At 39.7% G+C, this 9433-nt stretch overlaps 2 protein-coding genes across 2 annotated transcripts in view; both read right to left on the bottom strand.

Annotated features, from left to right (window-relative positions):
* The window catches only part of gja10b (gap junction protein alpha 10 b), a 75639-nt gene that overhangs the window by 13022 nt on the left and 53184 nt on the right, over positions 1-9433 (bottom strand). The gene's annotated exons all lie outside the window — the stretch shown is intronic.
* Positions 1-9433, bottom strand: part of casp8ap2 (caspase 8 associated protein 2) — a gene marked incomplete in the record, with an annotated part of 20480 nt that overhangs the window by 1341 nt on the left and 9706 nt on the right. Inside the window, 3 exon segments of the mRNA XM_014022961.1 lie at positions 520-619; positions 1449-4029; positions 5788-7976. Of these exon segments, the coding sequence (XP_013878415.1) occupies positions 520-619; positions 1449-4029; positions 5788-7976 (4870 nt within the window).

Genomic DNA, 9433 nt, shown 5'->3' with positions numbered 1-9433 from the left:
AAAACAGCGTTTTAATAACAGCTAAAGGTGACATAGATACTTTATTATGGTATAGTATTTAAATATATGCCTGAGAAACACATAATATTGGCCCTTTAAACTATCCTGGGCCAGTGTATTTCAAAGTGGGGGGCCGCAGAGATGGGAGTTTGCTCAGGAGCGACAGCATTTACTTTATTTCTACTCTTTTCTAGCTCGACTTTATGAAGACTCTGCCTGCTCCTCTACTTGGAATCCACTTTGTAGCCAAGGTGTTGAGGGGATCCTTTTTGGTGACATTAGGATCACATCTCTGCTTTTTGAAGATGATGTGGTCCTATTGGCCTCCTCAGATCCTGATCTCCAGCTCTCACCGGAGCGGTTCGCAGCAACTATTTTGCTAACCCTCTGTAAAGTGCCTGTGACATCAAACTGTCATGATATTTTGAGACATTTTGGGGATGTCCGCATGAATGTTGTTCACCAACGTCTCTCCAACAGACAGGTCAGGTTATGGCTTACAGGCTTTGAAAGACTCACCTGGTTTGATGGCTTGTTGAGTTTCTCAGAGAGTGCAGAGAAGGTCTCCCGTGAAGCACCATTTGTCCGGAGATCCACCAGAATAGTTCGATCTTCATGCCTGAATGAGATGGAACAAAAATCTTTTATGTTTCCACCATAAATTCTTATGTTCTTCCTGTACCACAAACATAAATGTACCAACACAACAAACTATTTGTTCAGTAAAATTTCAGGTGATGTTTGAAACTTTTGCAAAGGGTATCAGGTCCTCTAATTTGACATAAATTAACTGGGAACTAGAAATCTAAATCAAAAAGAAAAAATAAGTAGGTCCTCTGGATGGGTTCTTCTTTAGTGAAACATTTCGTCTCTCCTCCAAGAGACTTCTTCAGTCTGATGAGTTTCAGGTGAACTCAGCCTTATAAGCTCCGCCTCCACATGGACAAACAGGTTAGTCACATGCAAAAGAGGGCCATCGCTTAACAATAGGCTTGATTAGCTCTATTAGGGACAAAGCTCATGTTTATTAGAGGGACAAAAACAAGGGGACGTTGAACCCCCGCTTGCATTCACTACATACGCATAACACGACACGGGTCAGGTGATGGGGCACAWGACCCTCTRTGAACAATAGARCTAATCAAGCCTATTGTTAGGCAATGGCCCTCTTTTTCATGTGACTAACCTGTTTGTTTGTCCACTATGTGGAGGCAGTGCTTATAAGGCTGAGTTCACATGAAACTCATCAGACTGAAGAAGTCCTTGGAGGAGAGACGATACATTTCACTAAAGAAGAACCCATCCAGAAAACCTACTTAATCCATGTACCAAACACCAAATAACCTGCCAACCGATGAAGGAATTTCATTTAAAGACAGAAGTAATTATTTTAGCTGAACACTAAAAATGTAAAACTAAAAACACGYTAGTATTATTCAGCTACTGACCTGGTCCATGCCATCACCACCTCGCCCTTCTTTTTAACAACATTCTTCGCTGACACCCTGCTGGGTGACAGAGCTACAGGTGATGACTGGAAGTCTTTACTCTTCTTGGAGGGACATGTCTTCCCTGGACTATCCTCTTCCTTGCTCCTGGACCTTTTGCTTTTTAGTTGTTCTTGGGGCTTCTTTCTTTTCCTAATGTTATTGTCYACCTTTTGCTCTTGCTTTGGTGAGATACCCGTATTGATGGTGAAACTCTTCTCAAACTTGGACTCATCAGTTTCATCTCTTCCCAAGTCACAGACATGTGCCTGGCTCTGTTGAATTGCATCAGGGATTTCTGTGGTAGTTTGCAAAGAGCTGTTGAACTCAGATGGTGAAAATGTTGACTTGTGTTCTTGACTTTTTGTATCATTTGTAACTGTACGATGGGGAGAAGTGGAGACAGAATTGATCTGATTGTTATTTGTGGGAGTGTAAGCAGGCAGGTTTTCCACACGCTCCTCTGTAAAACAATCATTTGATGGACTCTGCTGAGCAGAACCGTGGCTTTTGTGTGGTCCATGGTTTAGAAGAGTTATGCTCTCAGGCACAGTAACAGATGTGTCTGCTTGACCAATGTTTGAGAGATTGTTTTCTGAAAGTAGACAAGGACTAGCAGCTTGACTTCCCTTATCAAGACCAACATTGTCGCTGCATCGCTGGTTTTGGTCTGTTAATGCTCCACTTAAGCGTTCTTCAGAAGTCGGCGAGATGTCTACGGCTGCCTTTGCCTGCCGAATTTTTACGATGAAGTGATCGTTGGACTTCTCCATCACCAGTGCTTTCATTGGCACTTCAAGCTTGAAGACAAAAGGGGTTGCAAGGATTTCTGCGGCCATGTTACTGCTCGAGCTGGAGTTGTCAGTATCGAGAGCCAGGTGAATGTCCTGCTCTGTGGCATCTTCCCCATCGAGTAGGGCATCTTCACTTATGTGTGCGCTGATTACACTTTCTGGAGTGGACATCTGCATGCTTGAACTTGATGGCTGCAGAAAGCTGAGGTGGCTGTCCGACTTGAGAGGCGATGGGAGGGTAAGGGAGACAGCTAGGTCTTCTGCTAGAATAGAATAGGACTTCTGTGATGCCTGCAGTGGCACTCTTTCTGATGGAACCTCTAAAAGACAACTTTCATCGAATAAAGCCGGGTTCAGAGGCGTCTGGTCTTTGACTCGTGGAGATAGTATTTTGTGAGGTGAAATGCTACTCCATGTAGCAATAAGCTTGTGTGGCATATCAAACTTGGAAGGGGAGGTTAACTTTGATGGCGTGGTGATACTAAGGAACCTCTCTTCATCTTTCCTTGGTGTTCCAAGAGACAAAGAAGTGTGGTCCCCTGTGATCCCACCGCCTTCTAACAAGTCCGATCCTTGGAGGAGACACTTAAATATTTCTCCCATCTGAGAGTCTCTCACCAGGTTATACGTCAAACTGGAGGTTTGCTGTTCTGTGAGGAGTTCGAAGTCCATTTTGTCAACCATGGAACAATTTTGAGAGACTACCAAAGAGGTTATTTTGTTTTTCTCAGGAGACAAGGGAAGAGTTTTTAACTGGAGGTTCTCAACCACAGTTTGTGTGTTTTGGCCGTCTTTTTCTRCAAATGTCATTCGAATGTCTTTACCTCTGCTTCCTAGGCCTGTTTTGTAAGGAATCACAGCACATGAACTGGTCAGGTTAGGGCTGGAGCTGGGGAAATGTGGCTCCTTCGGTGGTTTCTTAGCAGGGCTTTGTTGGGACTCTCTTTTCTCTTTGCTGGACTTCTTGTCCTCAGCCAGAGCTTTTGCTGGTTTGCATAGGCTCTTCAGTGTTGTTTGTATGTCCTTGAACAAATAGTTAACTTGAACGTCTACAAAGTCCCACAACTTCTGCTTCAAATCAATCGCTTGCTGTTCAAAAATGCGTTTCACAATGCCATTATTTATCACTTTGCTGAAAACAGACGATATAAGTTTCTTAAGTTTGGACTTGAGCTCTTCTGCCTGAACGCTGATCTGGCTAAAATTAGCACCGTCTACAAACTCTAAAAACGATTTCTCAAAATTGTCCATCATACCATAGAAACTTCTCTTTGGAAAAGTTTTATGAAGCTTCATGTATTTTTTCCGGATCTCAGCGCGAACCAACTTAAACGTTTCCATTATTTCCTCGATGGTGAAAAAAGAGTTTTTGCTTCCTGCAGGACAAACGGTTTTAAAACGACTCCTGGGACTATGTGTCGACGCATCGTCCGTTTCATGAGTTTCTTTCAAAGCAACTGGCTTTTCTGCAGATTTGCTCTGTAAAACAGATGGAGAGCTTGGTTTGTTTCTGACCGGCTCTGTTAGCTTTGGCCTTTTGGCAGCAGGAACAGGCGAACTTAAAGCAGTCTCTTCACTCTCACTTAAAATTTCTCCTTCCTCCAGCTCTGTGTCAGAAAGCTTTAGAGGCACGTCAGACACCTCTTTCACCAACTTCTCTGTGTCATGGTTAGATGGAGAACATGGATATTTGTTCTCTTTGTTTACATCCAGCTTCTTTGAACTAGGATCAGAGGTGATGGAAAAATCTGAAAAAGAAAAAAGGAAATTATTAAGTTTCTTAAATATGTTTTTATAACACATTACAAAGTAAAATCAGAGGTCAGGAAAATTATAAATTTCTGACAATCATACTCAAAAAGTGTCATTTTGCAAAAGGCACTGTCCTTTTGCAAAATGACATAAAGGATAGTCTTGGAATTTTTGTAGTGATGTTTTGTCTACTAGCCATCAATAGTTATTAATATATTTTCTGTGACGTCCATTATTAAGCATTGAAAATGAAGAAAACAGCAGAAGATTTCATCCAACGTAGGCTAACAGATAAAAAAAGTGCCTATTTATAACTTTTGATCAGTTTCTCTTTAAGACTCCAGAAGCATCAGATACATTTTAAAGATGCTTAAAGAGTGTAACATAAAGAGAGTCCCGCACTTGTGGATTTCTTTCATTTCTTTTGGTTTTGGGAGAAATTGTTTCTTGAGGAGTCGTATACACGTGCAGTTTCTTATCCAGAAAATTATTTCCATTCTCATTTCAAATATTTTTTGATTTGCAGTTTGGCTGGGCGTCCAAGATAGTATTAAGTCTTGCCTACTGCTGAAGGAAAAAGTGAACCAATGTATCAATCTGCAGGGAGTTGAGTAAAGTTTTGGACTGATATACTCACCTTATTGTGGACTAAAGCAAAATAAATAAATAAATTATATTTTTTTCTATTCATATTACAATAGGATATCTGCCTGCTGCCACACATTTCAGGTTCTTTTTTCTGCAGATCACTTCACTTTCATGTAAAAGAGATCCTCATAACTTTTCAATTCTTTGAAAATTGATTGGTCGAGGTCTTGMTGTGGGTAGAGAYGGCCYAAGACATGATTGGTCGGATTGACGGTGGGGTTTGAGGCTGGAGGCAGCGGGGAGTGGCTTGGTCGAGTCAGGCAGGAAGTAACTTTTTTTTTTTAAGATCAATTTTAGTCATAACTTGAGAAAGGAAAATGCTAGCTGTACGAAATTTGAACGTCGTACATGTGAAAGGATGTGTAACAATATGGCTTGGTTAAAACATCCTTAACCAGCCTGTAAAAAGCTACTGATTTTTAGTGATCTTTTTACAGGCTGGATGTTTTAACCAAGCCGTATTGTTACACATCCTTTCACATGTATGACGTTCAAATTTCGTACAGCTAGCATTTTCCTTTCTCAAGTTATGACTAAAATTAATCTAAAAAAATGTTACTTTCTGCCCAACTCGACCAAGCTACTCCCCAGCTGCCTCCAGTCTCCTCAAACCCCACCGTCAATCCGACCAATCACGTCTCGGACCATCTCCGCCCACATCGAAACCTCCGCCAATCACGAGTAGGGCCGTCTCCGCYCACATCAAGACCTCCGCCAATCACGAGCAGAGCCCACAGGACAAAACCTACTGCAGAGACCCCTTACTCCTTTAATGAGAAAAAAATTAATAAACTACAGTACCACCCACAGATGACGAAAATCTGTTCTGGCCACATTTAAAATGTCAGAAATCCACAGAGGTGACTGAGAACTTGAAGACAGACAATGGTTAAAAAAATAAAAATAATAAAAAAAAAGAACATAGTTTCGTTATTAGCCTRGACAGGATGAAGATTTCTGATCTTTTCTCTATACTTTGTATTCTGATACCGATGGAACAGTTGATAACTATGACATCACATAAAAATGAAAAGACTATTTCAGCCTAAAAATTTGCTACAACCAGACACTAATCATCTCTTCTTAATCTCTCTTTCAAATCCTACCTTTTTGAAGACTCTTAACATGCCCAGGCTTGTTGTGCACATAGACCAAAGCTCGTTTGGTTATTCGCACGGGGCTCCGCAGAGGGCTGATGGCATCGGGGATTTTCTTCAGATTGTTCAAAGTTTGCATCATTGAGTCCTCATCGTGAAGTGACGGCACAGAACTGGACGTCTTCGTGTTAGTCTCTTGGATCTTTGAGGGAATGAAGCTCTTCYTGGGTGTGCTGTATTTCTCTGGCAGAGGTTCTCCCTCAGTCGTACTGCTAACCTTGGACACTCCGATACAGTCGGTGGAAGAGCTAGGCTGAGTTGTGGCGCTGCTGCTCTCAGTAGTGTCTACATTAGTTAAAACATAAATAGCTTCTGTTAAACTCATTTCTTCTTGTGGGAAGGAATCCGGACTGATTGTACTAGATACAAAATCTACACTCTTAGTGCCATCTTGTAGACCATCTTTTTCATGAGTGATGCTGGTTGAAGAAGGAGGACAGAGGTCGTGTTGACACGAATCAGATGAACAAAGATTCATCTTTTCAGCCTTGCCTTCAAAGACATTCAAGTCCTCTGGGTTAGACGAAACAGCCACTTCTATAGTTGTATTTTGAGACATTTTAAGGGGTACTGGACTTTCATCTGAATCAGCCACAATGTGTTCTTTAGCATCTTTAGAGTGAATATTTTGTAGTGCAGAGTTTGGTTGATGATCGAAAACGATTCCAGACATGCCGCTGGGCTGTGGTTTGTTTACATGTGATGTTCCAGGTTCAGTGACATGGCTGTTAGAAACAAGCTCTATTTCATCTTCATTGCGTGTTAAATTGTCCTTTGCTTTAAACGAACTATTGTCTGTAAATTTTGGTGTGAGATGCTCAGTCCCTCGACTTTCTGTAGTAGCAGAAGATTGACAGGGAGTTAGCGTGGTTTGGACTTCATTGTCAGCCGTTTCACTCAAAACTATGACCTTTTCCTGGACTTTTATATCATCAACCCTCTTATGAATACTCTCAGGACTTGAGGCTTTGAGTTCATCTGGAGACAAGTCTTTAATATCTTTTGAGTCTGTTTCTAGTTCACTGTTCTCTACTTCATCAATGATGCACATGTTTTCTATGTTAATTTGTTTGTCTTCCTCAGTTTGTCCATTTTCAACACCCACTTTTACTGATGTTAGCCCAGTTGGACTCCCATCCTTAGGATGCAGAGGCTTTTTGTTTGGTGAAAGGGTTAGATTTAATGTTTCCATGAAACATAGTTTTTTGTTTGGATTTTTTATATTTGCAGAGATCGTTTCATCCACATCTGTTTTTTCGGGTAATTTTTTGACTGCGTCACGTGTCCTTTCCTGTCTTTTCCTTCCGCTTGGATCCAGACCCTCTTTATGCAATTCTTTAGGGTTCAATCGATCATGTTTTTTGGTTGTCTCTGACAGATTGCTTCTCTCATGTCTTCTTTTGGTTTCATCCTTGTGCCTCCTGTCCTCTTTACTTTGGTAATCCTTTTGTCTGCTTCTATTCCTCTCTTTGTGAAAATTACCAGAAGACTCAACATGTTGACGTGAAGAAGAGTTTTTCTTAACCTTCAAGTTGGAGTGTCTCTCAGGTTTATGATGACTTCTTATTTTTTTATATTCATTGTCACAGTCTGAAATAGTTATTTTGATTTTATCTGGTTTCCGTTCTAGRCTGCCCTCTTTTTTGTTGTCAGAGGAAGAATGTCTTTTGTGTACAATCTCTTGAGAAGAGCTTTTAGCCCTAGCAATTGTGGACTTGTGGATTTTATGTGAGCAGTAGTCATCCCTCCGTCCCGTGGCTTTGTCTTCTATGTGAGATGATTCTTTCGCAGAAGAACGAGAGTCCTTGTTGGGACGTGAACCATCTCTAGATCTTCTGTCTGTTGGTTCAGTTTGACCTGAGTGTGTTTCTGCTCTGCTTCTGAACCTTTGTTTGTTCGATGTAGTCTGTTTGTCATCATCTTCAGTATCTTTTTTGACATGGTTATGAGATGAAGATCTGGACAAAGTATGACTTTCTTTTCTGGAAGATAAAGACAGATCCCCTGAAACATGATCCTTCCTGGATTGTGAAGATGGAAGAGGTGTGGGAGGACTAGATGGTGGCAGAAGAGCTGGCTTTTTTAAATCTTGGAGACCATTGATCCTAGACTGATGACAGTGACAACTTCTCTCAGTCCTATGAAAACAAGTTTAAACAAAAAATTATTAACTTAACACAAATACAACCAGATATTGCCTTTTTGCAGAAAAACTGTGTAAATGCTGCGTTCCAAACGACTTTGCTAAAAATAATAAATAAACTATATGTGTGTGAGTAATGTGAGAAATTTAACCCCAAAAAATATTCATAAAGTGTGTGTTTGATTATAGATGAGTGTTACTTTTTCTAATGTGCAACCACAATAAGTTTTTAATATTTTAACTGAAATATTGTGTTGTGGGGGGTAAATCTTTATAATTTCTCCCTCCCTGCTGCGGTACGTCGTGCAGTGTTGTATAAAGTACCACAAAGCGATACTTGAGTAAAAGTACAAGTATCTTACCAAACAATTACTTTGGTAAAAGTTAAAGTTTACTTTAGGAATATTACTTGAGTAAAAGTCTTAAAGTATCTGATATTTTTTGTACTTAAGTATTAAAAGTCAAAGTATTGATTTAAAATGAGCAGTTAGATTTTCCGTAAGGACATTTATTAGGAGGTGACCTCCCCAAAAACTGCAGAAATGACTGTTGTATTAAAAGAATGAATGGATGTTAAATTTAGGATGCACTAGTCCAGCTGTTTCAGTTTATATACATATATCAAGGCTGCACAAAACTTTTCCCCAAAATGAAAATCTATCTGAGGCCAAATGCAATAATATAATTCATGAAATACAAATACTTCTTAAGTACAGTMCTTTTATTTKAATGATTCTGTCCTGCTGGAGTGTGACATGATTTGTTTGTGTACAAACCAATACACTATCAGAGTTTTATATATTTATACTTCTCATACAACCACAGTTAAATTCACTCTATCTAGGAGGCACAGTTTATATGGATAGTTTTTATTTTTTTACAATAACAAGCTGGAATGAAAACAAGCAAAATGAAATAAAAGTTAAACTTTCTACTTCTTGCTTTCTAAAAAATATAAGGAGTAGAAAGTACAGATAATTGTGTGAAAAAGTAAGAAGTAGAAGTAAAAAGTAGGCTGAAAAATAATTACTCAAGTAAAATACATATACCCCAAAATTCTACTTAAGTACAGTAAAGTATTTGTACTTAGTTACTTTACAACTCTGACCTCGTGCATAGCGAAGCAAATAAATAACAGCCGTAGTTGTTTTTCTTCCTCTTTAAACCACCAAAACTTTGTTAACCATGAAAATAAGATGTGGATGTTGGTTGCYTGTTTGCGTTCTGATATGTTCATCTTGCTATTATAACAACTGGTTTTTGTGGCCCATTTTCAGAAGCTCGCACAACTCCTCCTTGCTCTGAAGCCACAAACATGCCCATAAGTGTGTGTTCCCAAATAATCTATTTCACCACTAGAGGGCGAATCGCAACGATTGAAACATCCTGAAGTCTATCTAAAATTCGTGGTAGCATTATACACAAGGTTTTGATTTTTCATACTTTTTAAAC

The sequence above is a fragment of the Austrofundulus limnaeus genome, unplaced genomic scaffold, assembly GCF_001266775.1.
Source record: "Austrofundulus limnaeus strain Quisiro unplaced genomic scaffold, Austrofundulus_limnaeus-1.0 Scaffold351, whole genome shotgun sequence".
NCBI classification, from domain to species: domain Eukaryota; kingdom Metazoa; phylum Chordata; class Actinopteri; order Cyprinodontiformes; family Rivulidae; genus Austrofundulus; species Austrofundulus limnaeus.
This window is presented reverse-complemented; position numbering and strand designations above follow the sequence as displayed.